The 18,032-nt window shown below is 44.7% G+C and overlaps 1 protein-coding gene across 3 annotated transcripts in view; it reads left to right on the top strand.

The window, feature by feature from the left end:
• The window catches only part of NR1I2 (nuclear receptor subfamily 1 group I member 2), a 363,371-nt gene that overhangs the window by 252,589 nt on the left and 92,750 nt on the right, over nt 1-18,032 (top strand). For all 3 annotated transcript variants that reach the window (XM_078656650.1, XM_078656652.1, XM_078656653.1), the window contains 2 exons: nt 8,287-8,477; nt 14,885-15,177. In XM_078656650.1, the coding sequence (XP_078512776.1) occupies nt 8,287-8,477; nt 14,885-15,177 (484 nt within the window). The remainder of the gene's footprint in view (nt 1-8,286; nt 8,478-14,884; nt 15,178-18,032) is intronic.

The raw sequence follows: 18,032 nt of genomic DNA, 5'->3' as shown, positions 1-18,032 counted from the left end.
GCCTATTCTAATCACGGGCCCCACGCCGCAACTCTGGGCAGTAGCTTGCTTAGCCTCCACACCAGCCACAACAGCGCTAAGGATGCCTGGCTTCACCAGGAGTGGACATTTCACAGGGAATGCCAGGAGGGGTTCCACAGCGGTATGAGTATCAGCGCCAGGAAGCCGAATAGGCGACACCGCAAGGTGACCGTCTGGTGACAGTGTGCTCTATAAGTACCATGACATTTACACTTACATTTAGAGATAAACCTCGGCACCCTGACCTGTTCAGTAGTTTATTCGCGGAGAGTTATCCAATTCTATGATACTCAATTTAAACAAGGAGCAATAGATAGTTTGCAGTTCAATTTAATGTATATAAGATACACACATTCGGCAATTTTCTCAATACATTTAGTTCAAAAGCAAAGATTGCAATGACACAGTATTACATGGATGGCGGGCATAATACAGTAAACCTCCTTTAGAGCGTTGGATCGGCAGCCAACATGTGTTTCGTTACATAGTAACTTTTTCAAGGCTTAAAAAATCCACAAAGTTTGCTCGAATTTCATAGACACCCAGGGTCTTCTTATGAGGTTGACTGAATCCTATTCAGTGACTTTGTCGATGTTGTCCAAAGCGATAACTGCACCACACTGATTCAGTGGGTCAGATACTTGTCAATCCAACATCTTTGGAAACAGTCTCGAAAGATTCATCATTTTATACGTGCCTAACCACTAGCCATCCAACAACATGTGGTGCAGCCTGCTCCAGGTTTTTGGTAGTGAGCCAACACACCAACGTTTCCTTAGACATTTGTATCTTAAAATGTATTCTCCACAGACTTGACCTAAAAATGAATCATAATCCACATGAAGGTCATGATCTACCTTGCAGTGGCTGTGCTCTAGCTAAGAAAACAAATGGTACAAGGTTGACGACTCGAGCCCTGGAAGCGCAAGTCATCCAGCACTGCTGATTGCAAGGAGCCTCTTGGTCATTCATTTGACTGTAGACGACATCCATGCAGAAAAACCATGAGCGAGTTCTAAACAACAAAGTTTTGCATGGCATCTTTTATGAGTAGGTTAACTCAAAATGGACCTCCTTGCAAGTGGAAGCCATATCAAAAGCCCAGTTATAGTAGTGTGGGCTCAGGATGGAGTGCAGTGCCCTTTTGGTCACCCCATAAGCAAACATTTTCTACATTTCTTCCTTCCCTCTTATTAGTGATCCCAACAGTCTGGAACATTGATACTTCTAGCTCTGGATGATACTGCAATGCATTGTGGGAATCCTGGTTACTTTAAAGGGGCAGTGTTCCATTTTGATGTTCATGATGCTGTTGCCTATCGGCTCCATTTCATTCCTTCTTCCCTTAAAAATGGAGTTGGAAAACAGTTTTCAGCCCCCTAATTGGTGGGAATTAGGTCTTTAATGGCTTCTTTCTTAAAATACAAATAGACACAAATATGCTGTCAATGCACTCTGTAGATATATGTGCATGTGTGTATTTAGATCTGATTAACAGACAAACATAGTGTATTATTTCACCAGCGGTATTCACTTTCTGGATGAGCCTCTGGGAGACCTGGTGGCCGAACATGGAGTGTCCATCCATGAGTAAGCTTTTGATACTGAGCTATACCTTATTACCTTGTTTCAAGCTGATGTAATCGGATTACAGAATTGTTTGTCAACCAGCGAGCCTTGGATGACTCACACCGGTCTGAAATGCAGACCTGATGACACTGAATTTATCCTTTGTTTTTCAGGTCGAGAAACTTCATTTTGTAAGTGGCTTTTAAAAAGTGCCACCAGAGGCTTTTGCTGGCCTACAGCTTGAGTTCACAAGCGCGTGCACAGCTGCCATCTGTGTTTTTATTGCTGTAATCAGGCTCCTCTGCTCGCACTCCCCCTCCTCCTCTTCGTCCGTTTCATTTGTGTCTTCTATCAATGTGAATGCTCCTGCTTCCACCAGGCGCACACACCATCAGTCGTCCGTGCACGCTTCCACCAGGCACACACGCCATAAGTCGTCCGTACACTCTTCCACCAGGCACACACACCATCAGTCGTCAGTGCACGCTTTCACCAGGCACACACACCACCAGCCGTAAGTGCATGCTTCCACCACGCACACACACCACCAGCCGTAAGGGCGCGCTTCCACCAGGCACACACATCACCAGCCATCGGTGCAGCAGGCAGGCTCTTCTCAGTTTCTTGGTAAATATGTGTTCGATGTCGTGGAGGGAGTGGGTCGAGTTTCCTTAAACCATGCTGTGTATGCAGGTGCAGTGCATGAACTCCTGTGTGAGTGAGTCATGCTGCCTGGGGTTCACTCACTCCACACTCGCAAATTGCGCCTGCACCAGGCTTTTTCACATTTGCAAAGTTCGGCGCATGCGCACAGCTAGGCAGCCCCACACCCTCGGGAATGACTGCTTCCTACAGCCAGAATGGAAACAACATTCAGAGCAATGAAAACAAGTTCATTTGATGCAAAGAACTGTTAACAAAAACCATGTAGAGCTATTGTAGATCTGGCAACTTAAACAAAACAGAAACAAAAGCAAACCAGCATTGGCATAGCCAATAGGTCTCACTTTTTGGACCCTATAAGTATTTAGTTAGGCAGCAGAATATCCTTGGTGCAACAACACCAAGTGTTGCATGGCTAAACACTTCTAAGGTCCCAAATGCGAGACCTATTGGCTATGCCAATGCTTGTTACTAGAAATTAGAGTACCCATTTCTTGTTGACTCCGCTAAATACCATGGTTTCGTGCTTGACTCCAAATTAACCATGCTTATTGCAAACCCCCCAGAATGCTCAATTCCACATTTCCTTATTTGAGTAAAACCTAACATTCCTAGATCAGCTTTTCCGACAGGCGCCCAATTATTAGTCTGGTCTCATTCTGATGGGTGAAGGCGGGCACTGCTGACTGACTTCCCTAAGAAGACCCCTTTGTTGGAACACTGTGTAATAATTCCATGTTAAATCTGTTGCAATGCCTGCTTTTTAATTGATTATGTTTATATTTAAACTTTATGTACAGCACTCAGTCATCCGTTGACGAGGGTTGCGTTATACAAAAATTAAAAAAATTAAAAATTAGCAAACAATAAAATAAGTTGATCTCTTGAAGCCTGCACAACACCCTATGCTACGGTTATGCAAACATCTCAAACTACTGTATGGATATAGCCCACAACACAAAAAGGCTGTATTTTACATGAATTTCTACGTTATTGTAAATATAGCTGTAAGTCTGTTCAGCCGGTCTTTCTGTGGCGCAGAAAAAATAAAATAAAAAAATAATCTGAAATGAAGAATGAGATGTCTTTTCCAACCATATACAAAAGTTCATGAAGGTTTGTCAGACAGCACCAACGTTTTAAACCAATCTAAACCAACCTATGGAAATCTCAGCACTCTTGGGACTATGGCTTATTTACCTGCCCCATGTTAATTAAATAAAGGACACTCCTGAGTAGCAGTGCGCGATATAAGTCCCTTTATAACATACCATAACATATCTCACGTTCTAATTAAACACCACTAGGTTACTGGGGTGATGCAAAATATTGAAGATATAAAAGATAGCACCTCCACAGATTAGAAAGTTTATAGAATATCTAAAAGTACATTAGGTGGTTACTGATGATTAACAAAGCGCCTCTGTTGCATAATTTGCAGCCAACAGGATCTGTGAATGTCCGGTGAGAGGGCAGTAGCTCGGGGAAAGGTGAGCGATAAAATGTCAATGAGTTGCATTGCAAAGCAAATGCAACAGGGTGGTGGTTAGATCGCTGTGCCACATTGTGGTCAGATTCCACCACCATTAAAAGCAGAAGAAAAGACGAAGAAAACCACAACAGTGACAAATATATATATTTTTTTTAATTAAAGTTTAAGAAATATTTTAAGTACATTAAGTCCTGCATTATAGTTTGGGTGAGTAAACGTACTGAAGCACCATTTATCTCCTGTTCCATAATTGGAATCATAAGTTGTGTCTTAAATGGTAGTACTGCCTTAACCTCTTCATGAGCACCGGAGCGCCGTGGCTCATGACGAGCTCAGCTCGTCATGAGCGTGGAAGAGGCTAAATCACTGAGGGCCAGATGTAGGAAGCCCAATACCGGTCGGTACGTTACAGACCGGTATTTAGGGCTTGGGATGTAGGAGGCATTTTTTGGGATTCGGTAATTACCGATTCCTTATTTTAAGGAATCGGTAATTACCGAATCCAAAAAGCTCTGTAGGAGGCACTCAAGTGAGTGATTATTCACCACCAACTACAAGTTGGTGGTAAATATTGAAAACCTTTAAAAAGCAAATTTGGATTTTTTTAACTGTGCCATGTGGCAGACATACATGCGCTTAGGGCATGTATGTGTGCCACATGTGCACACATGCACGAATCAGGGGTGCAACAGGGTGTCAATGTGACACCCTGCCACCCTTGAATGTGTTCCCCAAATTACCGAATAGGTATTTACCGATTTCAGTAATTCCCATTCATTCCTATGGGCCCCTTATCGATTCGGTAAAATTTACTGAATAATTACCTACATACTATTTACCTATTCTTAAATACCCAATCTGTAAAATTTGTTATTTAAGAATCCGTAAATAGTATTTACCTACATCTGGCCCTTAATGTTTGGGAATCAACATACATCCTGGGTATTCAGCAGGTAGTGTCTATATGGATCCATGCAACTAGAAAGACTGAAAGTTGCAAAATATTGTAGTGAGAAAATGTAAACTTAGAGCAAATGCAAAACGTGTGAAAAACGATGAGCTAAGATAAAAGTGAGCAATACAAGTGAACATAAACATTAACTTGAACTAAATTTCTTATTTCTAACTGTAACTCCTAAGTGAGCCAGGTAAACATAATCCTACCCCAAAGCCACATACTCTATTACTCTGTTCCTAGTTTACGGACTTCTTTGTACCCTGTCCAAAGCTTTGTCTATCTCTATTCAACACCATCCTTAACAGAAACTCTTTCCTCTATCCTTTTCTTCAAATTATTTCTGTGATTAACCCTTATCCTGCCTTTAGTGTAAATACTTTCCCTTGCAGTATTCCTATTTCTAACTCTGTCCTAACCCTCTCCTATCACACCTGGTTTTAGACTTTTTTGATACCCCTTGTAGTAAGGTGGAATCAGACTAAATGGTTACCCACACTTTTTGCCTGGTGTTTTGCTGGTTTTCGACTTAGTTGGACTGGGATCCTGCTATTCAGGGCCCCAGTCTATCTGCTTTCTCTATAAAATGGATTGCATGTACTTTAGGTACATATCAGATTGGTCACTGGGTCACCATTGAGTCCCTGTATATGGTACCTTAGGAGCCCAGGCCATAGGTACCCCAGAAGCCTACCAGGGGCTGAAGCATGTATTGTGCCACCCCTGGGCAGCCTTCCAAAATGACACCACAGGTCTGCACTTGCAGCCTGGGTAAGGTGGTGTAAGCACCTCTCACTTATATAGGTATACTATATCTAACACATATTAACCTATAAGTCACTCCTATGGCAGGCCTTGACAATCCTGAAGGCAGAGTGCTTGGTTTTGTGTGAGAGGGTGCCCTAGCATGAGTTGAGCCCCTCTGCAGCTTTCAGAACCATCTCCTTATAGCTGTTCTATGATATAGCCATACCATAAACTCTTAAGTGCATTATAATCCTCTCGGTTAATGCTAACTTTGGTTTGGCTTTATCAAAAAATGTTGTGTACGGTGTCAAACACTTTGGAATACTACTCCCCGCCAGTTCTGGCGGCAGGGGTAGCATTCCACCCTTCTAGAGGGAGAAGACATGTACACACTGGTATACCGGTTAAAGTTTTAAAAGAGCCTCAGCATCACAAAATGGATGCTGTTGCCACAGACACGAGTCTGCCCTCCTGCTGCTGGACGACACTCTGGCAGGGGAGGCCTGGACAATAGGTTTCCAGTCCACGGAGGTGCTAGCACCTCCCCAGAGAGGCTTTAGTGTATTGGGGCAGGGTGGGTTGCAATCAGTGAATGCTTTTCAGACACTGCCTGGGGCACACAAGGTGCTCCATGCATTTCCCAGTTCAAACCGGGTGCTGAGGCACTCAGCCCCAGCTCTGGCGCAAAACTGGACAAAGGGGAAGGGGTGTAACCACCCCCTCCCAGGTCCTCCCATAGGTGGGACCCTAGAGTTAGTCCAACCCCTAAACTTACTATAAGAATAGGAAGCAAGTCCCTAGGACTTGAGATTACCCTGGACGAAACTCTGCAACATATATCTTGGACCTTTGACATTCCATATCGACTGGAAGACGGAAGAAATCTCCCTTATGGTCAAGGAGGGACCACCCTGTTCAAACAGGCTACAAAAGCATCTTTGCCGGTCTGCATTGTCGAGGCTCCAGCCGGATCCCGAAGACACTGCCACACAGGACACAGACTTCCAGACATCTGACGCTGACCTGCGCTCCCAGCAAAGCTGAGACCTGTAGCGGACACGAGAGACATAGGACCGGAACTCCTAGACATCCTGCATTTTTGCAACTGCACCTACTTCCCGAAGTTGTGCATTGGGGTATTTGAAGCCCCTGCCCGAGCACCTTTTGCACCGAAGCTCAGAGGCCTACACTTCACAAGTGTTCCGTGGGCCCGCTTTGTGCATTTCCACTCAACGCTCCTTCACGGTTCCTAGTCCATTGGCTAGTGAGCCCCCACAAAGGACAATCCTTAGTTTCTTGAGCTTTCCTGGTTGCTCCAGACGTGCTCTCACTCCTCTCCAGAGGAGGAGTCCCTCAGGCCTTGCTGGTCTGAACAGAAGCCAATCTCGACATCTTGCGTGGGTTGCTGTTGTCAAGGCTTGTTGGATCCAATCCAGATTCTGACACTGCAGCACTCAACATCCTTTATGGGACAGCTCGAATCCAGCTCCTGGTCGTCGTCGACGCCTCCTGGTCCTCGTGGCTGAAGAGTCCAGCTTCACCTCTTTCACCTGAAAACACCCGACATCGGCTGGCATCTTCTTCTCCTCGCCATCCTGTTCACTGGCTAGTGAGCCAGACTCTGTCCCCTTTGCTTTCAGGTTCTTCACATCTCCGAACTACCCTTGGATCCACCCGAACACTTTTCCTCGGGTCGCCTGCAGCATTGCTATGCAGCTCTCCATTGGAATCGATGACGAAACCCGACACCAAAAGACACCTATGCACCCGGCTTCCCTGAGTGAGGTAACACGAGTACTCCGGTGCTCCCGTGGGTCTTAAGACTCGAAGTGTCCTAGTCTAAAAGGGTTCCATCGTAGTTCGCCTCTAAGTGCCCTTAATCTTTAAAATTGTAACTTGCTTGTTCTCTATAGAAAGTCAATGGTGATCCGCGGCTGTGTTTAGACACTGCACGCGTCCCCCGTGGGCTTCCTGTGTCCCTACCTTGGGTGGTTCCTGGTTGCCCCAGCGGTTCTACAGGCCCTAGGCCTGCTTTCTATTCCTCACATGGTTCTTATACCACTATTTTAGTATATGATTTGTGAGGCCCCTAGCGCAAAATGTATACTGTGCAACTTATCGTATGCTAATTAAGTTCCTTGTATTGTACTTTTACCTCTGACCTCATAAAGAGTCCAGAGGGGTTGTGCTTAGGTTAAATACATATATATTTGATATTTACCTTGTGTGGTGTGCTTTCATTTGATCATTCAAGAGCCTCCATCTGGTAAAACAAGTTGCTTAACTCGCCGCTAAGTCTTAGCCTGAAGGCTGCTCTCCACAGCTACCACTGGGATAGCTTTCTATAAGGTTGAATTTACAACCTACCATCAATAAGGGTCGTTTGGACTGGTGCAAGGTGCCCACGAGAATAGTGGACATCATATGCCAGGCCAACTTCTCACACACCTCACTAAAGGTTCTCTGTATTTTGTTCTCTTTGGTTTTCTCTCCTTTTCCCTTTCTTACTTTTGACATACTACAACAAAGTGTATTACTTAGCCCAGAATCTCTTATGGTCACTCAAAGCCAAAAGTGGGCATTGTATACAAACTGCCCTCTTGCTCATTTGAAGGATGCCCTCTCAAGGGGTGTTGAGGCATATTGACATCACTGTCAAGGTCACGCTTGCCTTTATGTCAGTTTGACACCAATTATGAGTCCCATATTCTAATCTAACAGTACCACAGTGTCCAAAAAAAGGCTTGTTTTGGTATTTCTTTGTGTGTCTTGGGTTTGCTAACTTCCTCCCTTAACTACCACACAAAGGCTCTTTACCTCCTCTTTTGTCCCTCCTTAGTGATCATGACTGACGAAGCCGTGGAGAACAGGCGGGCCTTGATCAGGCGGAAGAAGCAGATGCGCCGCGTGACTGTGTCGGCCGAGGTCCAGACTGGATTGACATCCGAGCACCAGCTGCTCATTCAAGAGCTGACCCAAGCACAGAACCAAACCTTCGACCGGTCCTTCAGCCACTTCCACCATTTTAGGGTAAGAACCACTACTGAACCATGGGCGTATGGCGTCCAAGAGTGTTGCATACCGTGTGAGCTACGCGCGCCTTGTCATTCATACATTCATGGGTTCTGCTTGAGCTAGAGACATGAACTCTGTGTGAGCTCTGGGTAACGTCATGTGTGTGAGCACTCTTCGTTGAGTCAGTTCAGTAATACTTTATTCGGTAATTGAAACCCATACAAAGTTAACAAAGCCATTAAAACCTTGCACATTGATTAATCTATAAAAAGTGAAAAATGTCCTTAAAAAATATAAAAACACAGTACAATCATTAAAAACAAGAGGTTTCGCAGCTCATTAGGTGGGGTCCCCATAGTGACTAACTTATTTGCAAGTCTAAGGGCATCAGAAAGAAAACTTGTGACCCCCAAAACAGACCATAGGGGATGGGAACATTTATAAATACAACAAAGCTGGTTTTACTTGTGCAAATTTGTTATCTCTTATCGAGGTAATAATGAAACGGTACCCTAATATCCTATAGAAATCACACAAAAAAAGATAGAATGTATAGTATCTTGCTCAGAGAAATTATCACAGAGACCAGGTTTCAGCTCCCCAATTTTATGAAACCCATTTCGGACTTCGTTGAGTCAGTTTGCCACCATCAACCGGTTAAGGGACTTTTAGCCCTTCCATTCCACCCCTTTCACCCACTCCTTCCAATAACACACTGGGCTGTGGATCCAGTTCCCTAATGGAACCCCCTATGTCTTGTTAATAATGGATCTCTGTGGGTACTGCATCAGCACAAACCATCTGTTCTGACCTTCCTGCATGCACCCGTATTTCAGACTGACGGGTTATCGATGGGCATTGACATCTGCATGCCCTTGGGGGAAGGATATGCCATCTTTGTAGCACTGAAACCAGTTTCTACAGACCTCCTGCTCTACCACTACCCGTTCTTTCAGGTCCCAGCACTTTATCTCTAAAGGGGTCTCTATTTATAAGAGACGCCAGAGTTTGAGGAACTCCTCAACAAATAACACACGCTCCAAGGTCTATTAAAGTAGTCTGTTATGTCAGGGCTGGCTTTAGGGCAGTGCGACTGGTGCGGCCGCACTGGGCGCTGACCTGTAAAGGGGGCGCCAACCTCATGGGGAGGCGCTGTGTTTAGCAAAAATGTATGATTGGAGAGATGAGGCGCACTTATGCCCAGTAGTAGTGAGAGATCCCGAGGAGGCATTCATGTGGGGTGAGGGCACCAAAAATGATTCTCGCACCGTGCGCCACCAGCACTAAAGCCGGCCCTGTGTTATGAAATTAAGAAATTGTTATTTCCAACCAAGAAACCACTTTGCAAAGAGTTCCTAAAATAATACTCCGATGAAGGCTGTCAAAGCCACTGCAACATCACAGAATTCAATGCAAAACAGTTCTATTCTTATGAGGGAGGGCTTACTGGCACAGGCTTGCTCTCCACAGCAGATGCCGTGTCTTCCACTTCTGTGAACCCCAAGCAAATCCTCATCACCTCCACCACGCTTGATATCCAAGGGCATTAGGGATTTGTGCCCTCTCATTGCACTAAACATTTCTCCCAAGGCAGGCCATTAAGCACCTGACCAGACCGAGGGAGTTTCCCCAACCCTACCTTAATGGATCCTTCGAGCCAGGGTGCATGGGTCAAAAGGGGCATGGTTTGGGTTAAACCCCACACATGCAAACACAGAGAGCTTCCTGGCCCAAAATGTTCATCTTAGGAGTTGAATGAGATAAACAGCTTAGCCAGGGACAGAAGATATTGATTGTGGTGGTAATATGATAGAGAACATTGATATCTTTTTATATGCGTCCCTTGTGAACTATTGTTCCTTCTATTCATATTGACCCTGATGTCTTGTGGCATATGGATTGCTCTTCTATGTAATTTTATTCACTACACTCTGTGCTGGCTGAATACACTATATGCACATGGTTCCTTCTGTGCCCACTGGCATCAGTAACTGAATGCATCCTCAATGGCCACCTGGAGCCTGAGTGCAACAATTTACAAGCCGGAAAATGCATAAAGCAGAATCTAATCCCTATAGAGCTCTGAAACTGAGTGAGTACAAGTCATTGTCCCTGGTTATACACATAGAACAAACGGGTCAGTGAAACAAATGTCTGGGCAACAGAAGCTCATAGAAACAATATTGGGAAATATGTGCAGAATTGATATTTCCTGGTCTTATATTGTTCTGTGTGCAATAGTACACATCTTTAAGAGACTAATGATATTGATTAGATGTGGGTGTTTTGGAAAAAGAAATTCAGATGCATCAGCTAGTTTACCATAGTCCACTATTGAACTATTGATATTGATTTGGGTGAGGACCACCTCAACTCCCATGGCACAGGTATCTGTCTTTACAGTGAAAAGGTTGACTGTAGCCAAGGGTGTTCAAGACTGGCTTACACAAGTACGGGACTCCATTGCACAGTGTCTCCTTCAGGTAATCAAAGACTTACCTGAAGGAGACCACAGTCCAGATCACCTTCTTGGTCTGCTTCACAGAGGTCAGGTCTGCTAAGGGGCAGTTATGGTTCCATATTTAACACAAAGTTATGGTAGTACCCGGTGAGGCCTAGGAAAGTTCCCACCTGGGTTCGAGTAGTGAAACCTTCCTATCAAGTACTGCCTGTACTTTCCCCTTTATGGAAATACTTTGTTTCCCTACCAAGTGTTCAAGATAGGCCAAAGATTACTAGCTCACCTAGCATATTGTACACTTGAGGGTTAGTTTGACCCTCCATCTTAATCAACCCCTTCTCTAGGTGTTTCAGGTAGTTGTCCCATAAACTGCTAAAGATGGAAGTGCCATCTTCCATCCAGACAGTACATTGTTGACCAGGTGCTTTGAAGTGGTGAAGTTTTCTATTACCCAGAGGTAATCATCTTTAACTCCCAGAGGCCCTCTGGGATGGAGAATGCTGTCTTTTGCTTGGCAACTGGCGCCAATCCAATCTGCCATTAGCCACGGGTCACATCGCAAATACTCCAGTACTTGTCTGTCCTCAACCTGTCCACCAGCTCGTCAACATCTGGGACACGATGGGCATCCATCTTTTTGACACTAGTAGCCAGTAGTCGATGCAAAGAGAAGGTCATTTTTACCCCTGCTTAGGTACCCCCTGCACTGATCAATGGACTACAGTACTACTTGATCACTGCCAGGTCCAGCATCCTCACCACTTCTCTCTTTACGCACTCCTTGGCATGGTCTGCCATTCTGCAGAGCTTACAATTTCGCTGAAATGTTGTCACCATTGTCTATGTCCCACATACAGACTAGAGTCAGTACTGAGGCAGTGAGAAGAGGTAGGTGAACCAGCCTAATGCCTCTCTACACTTTCCGCTAGATAGTAGTCGAGTCAGGTGTGAGTTTTGCCTTATTGACTTAGCCATCTTTTTCATCACAGTGTAATAAGTTTAGAAGGGTCTCACTCTTATCCTCAACCTCTTCTGTCATTTCCATTTGCTGACTGCGTAATCTCTGTGGAGTTGCAACTTGAGCTTCTCCAAGTGGAACATTTGCTGGGGCTCTCGAGTGGCACCGGTGTCAATCAAGTAGTGGACATAAGAGATGACCATGGCTTTGTGTAGGGCACACTCCATTCGTTCTCCACAGCTTGAGGATACATTTGCTTCAGCACCAGTGTCTCAAGTTAACGTGGTCTTCTGGCCTTAAGATTCCGTAATAAACTCCTGCCTAGCCTGAGGATTCGGTTTTGCTTTTCTTCTGAACAGAGCCATCTTCTTATGGGGCCCAGAACACTATAAGATGACAAAGGAGCCAAGAAATACCTTTGCAGCCCTCTCTGATCAAAGTTAATGGACCATGGGCATGGAGCCCAAAGGGAAGTTCTTAGGTGCTAAATTGTACCTCTTTTTGTGGGTTTTACTATAAGCAAACCAGATATGATAGGAAGAGATGAGATGTCCTCTTCCTTTTTGTGAATTGTTCCCATCATGCTCTTTAAGTTCATGTTGAGGTTTTCCACCAACCTATTCGTTTGGGGTGATAAGCAGTTTGAGTAGTGCCAGGCCACTCCTGCCTGCTCCCACATCACCCTCCTTTATGAGGAGATGTAATTCATGCCTCTGTTACATACCTCTGTGCTGGGAAATTGGGACCTTTCAGAACATTGGAAGAAGGGCTCTCTGCACTCCTCACAGGACCCACCTCAGAGGACCTGGTAGAGTTATCTACCATAATAGAATTATCTACCATAACTGTTGGAAGGGGGATCAGATGGACCAACCATGTCAAAGCACATCCTCTAGAAACTACACACCAACTATGAGTAGAGGCACCAATTGTGACTTGCAACTCACTTTACTATCTAGGCAGGTTGTGTAGAAATTCTCAGACTTTTGGCCCATCCCTGGTGAGTAGCACAAAGCTTCTGACCTGCCTTAGCCTTTCTTATACCCAAGTGCCCACCAGGGTGTCCCTCATGGACTTGTAACAACAAAGTGTCTGTATGCTTATGGAGCTGCCAGCCTCTTACTGGGATGGAGCTTTGGATCCACTGGCTCACTATATAATATTCCATCCTTCTAGACCTTGCGGTGTCTGAGTTCTGCAGAGGCAGTCTGTTTTTAGGTCACCCTATGTGGACTCACTAGAGTAGGACACCCCTCCAGTGCTTGATGGAACTATTCTTAGGATAGTCCTCGGGCAGAGCTAGCAGCTTATGAAGCTCAGACAAGGACCTAGACTCTGCATGCTGGGCCTCGACTTCTTCTCCATCTGAAATTGGGGCAGTGAGCACCACCTTGCATCCAGGGCCTATTCCTCTTCTCTGACTGGAGCAGAGGCGATGGATATTATGGCCAGTGTAGTCTTAGAGTATGGCCTGTACTACACTACTCTTTTCAGATTCCTCCACTTGAGTGGTCACCTCCTCTTACTGAGTCTGAAGTGCCCTTTGTGCTCTGGTAAGAACTGATGTAATTCAGGACATGTAGGGTTGGCCCTAGCAATAGCCTATAGTCATTGTCAAGAAGACCCTAACGCCCTCTTTTCCTCACACCCCTGTGTTGACCATTAAGCTGTTGCTGGCACCGCTGCTGGCTATCAGACCACTGTATTTACAAAGAAGTCCCTGACAGGGAAGATGCACAAAAAGAACAACGAATATAGGCCTGAAATCAGTGCTATATTAAGGATGTCCAGCCGGACAGAGAATTTTAATAATGTTTTGAATCATAAAAAGTAAGAATAAAGTGGGACAAAATCCTGCGTCTAACACAACACATGTAACATAAAACACAAATGGACAAAAATTCGCAGGAAGGACAAAAAAGTGCTTGTAAATTATATGTGAAAATACAAGCAAACAATAAGTAGTAACACCATTACACATCAATATTTATTTCAATTGCGTTTACAGTGTATATAAGGTCGATATTTCGATCTTGTAAAACCAATACTGGGATCATCATCGGGACGTAAAGTTTACATGTCTGAGATAAATTATGCCTGTAAAACAGTAGTAAAAGGTGGAAAAGACAGAAATAAATAGTAAATAGATCATAGGAATGGTTGAACACAACCTCTAAAATATAGTGCCAGTGAAGGAATAGGTGTTAAAACCTTCCATCCAGTCGTCGTGTGCTAGGTGTTCCCAAACTATGCACAAGTTATTCGGCATCCACTTTTAGCCAAAGAGACAGGAACCGACCTCACAAGTATTCCAGCAGTTGAGTAAGTAATTTCAAAAACTAAGAAGTCATTTGCACTCCTAGATTTCAGTATCTCCCATTAGCAACAGTTATGGCGTGCCATGTCACCCAGGCGTGGCGACGACATTACCCCATTTTTACAGTTTAAGCGTGTTAACTTACATCCATGGCACTGCATGTTTGTCCTTGTGTACAGTTGGTGATTGGTTCCTCTTTTTATCGTCTGTCTCTGCGCATCCTACCCATTTAGAACCTGTTCTGTAGGTCCTTCGCACGCTGCAACCTTTAGTAAACATCCACAATGAACCTCGTCCACCAGGCAGTCAACCACAGACACCACATGAAACAGGCAGCTGTAAACCCTAAAATTAGCTCTTGCCAAGCAGGGAACTTTACTTCCTTTCCTGAGCCACTATAATATCTGTTTGGTGATAGTAGTGCCTCACCCAACGCAAGACTGAGTTTGGGATTTACTCTTTGTTTTCTCATTCTCCAGTGCGGAAAAATTTCCATCTCCATTTTGTCAGGACAAGTTTACAAATCTCATCATGCATCGACTTGGGAGTTGAAATGCTTGAAGTCTGTTTTGCGTTGAACCTCTTGTTGAACTTTGCTTCTGTTGCTTTTTCCATCATAAGTTATGTTGGCTGGACTCTTCCATGTGGTCCTTTGATTTCACACCCTGGGCTCTTTTGTATTCCAGCCAGTTGAACGCAGTCCTCTCCGGTCCTGTCATTCCGCAGAGAGCTTTGATGAATACGTCCCGACCAGCTATGGTCAGATCTGGAGGGGAGGCAGCGGCGGGAGCAGCCCGGAGGACCCTTACCTGACTCACTGCCACCAAGATCCGATGGATACTATGGCTCCTGACTCCTTGCACAAGTCTGAGAACAGTGCGGAGCGCAAGGTCTTCTGCATGCTGCCTCACATATCTGATCTCTCAACCTACATGATCAAAGGTGTTATCAGTTTTGCCAAAGTTCTGGCTCCTTTCCGGTACGCTCAATAGTACATGTCTTTGTTACTGTTTTAATACTTACAATGTGTGCTGTATGTTTCTACAGGCTAGTGCGGTCTTGTGGTGCTGATACCTTATCCGAAGCCTAAGCGTGCACGTGTGGCTGCATACTGGCCTCAATGGAAAATGTTCGGTATTGTACCTGATGCTCTGAGAGGTCACCTGATGAATGTAGATCAATGCTGTGCACTTAGTCTTGCAATGCCAAAATAAGCATGCAGAAGGCCAAATAGTGTTGTTAAACGCCGCAACGTCTTATGCTTATTTGCGTATTCCTGAATTATTATGAGGGGAGATCCGGGTTTGAACCTTCACTAAATATATAATTCAGACCCTTGACTAATAAATCAGGTTTCAGTGAGGATCCTGGGTTTAACCCTGGTAGCTTTGGCACAATGGAAGAGGCCTTTATGTGGGACAAGTATTTAAAGCGGCACCACACGTTATCTTTCCCAAACCAATTTAGTTAAAAGAAGAAAAATGCAGTTGCTAAAGTAACACCATAATTGGTGAAAATGAAATGAGGGGATCCGTTATGGGTCTTGGAAGATAAAAAGTCAAAAGACTCCAAGAAACAGCAAAATGCTAGCCTGTGGGCACGGGTGACTGGTACTAGGTGCATTTTCATTTGCAACGGTGATGCAACATGGCTAAGTAAGCTTAGTGGAGCAACCCACTCATCATTTTTTATCTTCTCATGAAGTCTCAAGATTGGAAGTCAAACTCCTCCAGCAGGATATTATAGGACACTGTTAGGTGGGGCTCCACAGTGCTAGATATGGTGACCTTTCGGTTCAGATTACCCCCTTCCTTTTGGCACTAAGAGTTTGGAGTGTGGCAAGCTTGGAAACTCTGGCCACCAAAGTCCTCTTATGGGTATCTTTGCCATCTCACGCCCTCCATGTTGTGACTTGGTTGCTTTCCAAAATACAAACTTCCCTAGTAGGGCGAGGCTGGTAGTATACCTGGACATGGCTAAATGAGTTTGATACCTGAAAATCTTACCCTCGGAGGTCACGCTTTGGTCAGATAGCATCAGCACCTCATCCTGGTCCTCCTGTGTTCAAATATTTCTAACTGCTTACTTTTTTTTTTCCGGAGTCCTTCCTTCTGGTCACTCCAAAAGACCTCGGACTACAAGAGAGCTTCTATGGTACTAGGCTGCAGACAGCTGTGGGAGGAATGCTCAACCGCGTCTCATCAGCCATGGAACAACCACACTTGTGTCCACTGGTCAACGGATTCTTCTGCGAGTGCATTTTTTGTGCTCTACGTCCCTGGGACCATCGGAGTCCAGCTGTCTGACCTTTGATAAGCACTTCCACAGCTTCAATGCATGCAGAGTCCAAGGTCTCCGCAAGGCACAGTTGTTTTCCAAAGTGTTTTGAAGTCGGGAGCCTTCTTAGAGTAGTCTCCGGCTGGTGCTTGGTGATGGTACATAGGCTTAGCCTAAGGAAGATCCCACGTTAGTTCAGTCTCTGTTGTGGTATAGCAGATTTATTTTAATGCGGTTATTCGTGCCCATACAGCTCAGTGCAGTCTTATCTCCACAATCCGGATTAACGAGGCGGTGCATCTGATTTGAGGTACAAACACATCAGAATATGCACCTCCCCCCCTCCCCCCCTCTCCCACTGAAGCGCAAACTGGACCAGTGAGGTTGTGGTGACCTGAATAGTGGTATCAGTGAAGAAAAGTAATTCACCAGTGTAGGAAAGTGGTACTTGTTGCGTATTTATAGATCTGTCTAATGTTGATACTCTACAGCACTATCAGAACACATAGACAAGAAAGGACCTAGAAACGTTCCAAGGTGCCAGAAGAACAAGAGGAGGCTACATCTGTTTTTTTTGTCAGAAATGTCCGAAGCTTTGACTTCAGCTTATATACGTTTGTTTACCATTTTACGGCAAATGTTGGCTCTGAACCATGGATTTGTAAGAGCCATATTTCATGTACCAAGAATCTCCAAACATATGATGTCCTTTCGCTTCAAAATCAACTGACACAATTGGGACCCATTTTCGGTCCTTTGACCTCAAATAGACTTTTTCCAAACCCATCAAGTAGGTAGCAGCCTTTTTGATGGGTCTGTGGGCTTTAGCCTACCTTGCCAGGATGATGGACCTTAGGCCGTAAATGCAGAAATTGGCTGCTTGCTGTCAAGAGTTTGTCTGGGAGGGAACCCAGTAGGCCCACCGGATTTCCAGTTCACACTGGGGGGTTAGGTTTAGGATCCAAACCAAATTTAAAATGGGATCATAAATTAAATAAGCTCTGGATGAATAGTTGAAATGGTTCAGGGGATCCTGGTGACTGATCAAAGTCAATGGGCTGCTAGCCAGAGACTTAGGGTAAAGTTTATAAAGCACTGAGTCCTTCTCAGTCTATAAAAAAACATCCCATCCTCCCTCAAATCAGGGGAGGTCCTTAATGGTGTGTGGATGATGCAGGCTATGGAAATGATTCTGTAGACCGCAGAGAAAGGAAATAATCTGTGCACTGACGAGCATTTACTGTGTCCTCCACAAGGCACCATTCGCTCTGCCCATCTGCTTCCACCCACTCGGTATATATAAAACTAGTCATACCCGCTCACTCACAGTGCCATCATTGCCAATACACTTGATTTATACAGGCGTATCAACCAAAAACGTTGATATTTTGCTTTTTTCCTCTTCAATCTTCCTCCATTCCAATGCAAGGTAAATATGTTAATACATTTCTTGAATGCCCTGTTGTGCTTTTCGAAATGGTGACCTGTATGCAGTAGAAACACGCCATGGGGATAATTATTGCAGAGGTTTGTTTTAGGAGAGAGCGCGTGGACCTT

This window comes from Lissotriton helveticus, chromosome 8, assembly GCF_964261635.1.
Source record: "Lissotriton helveticus chromosome 8, aLisHel1.1, whole genome shotgun sequence".
NCBI lineage: Eukaryota > Metazoa > Chordata > Amphibia > Caudata > Salamandridae > Lissotriton > Lissotriton helveticus.
Note: the sequence above shows the minus strand (reverse complement) of the source record. Positions and strands in the feature narration are given on the sequence as shown.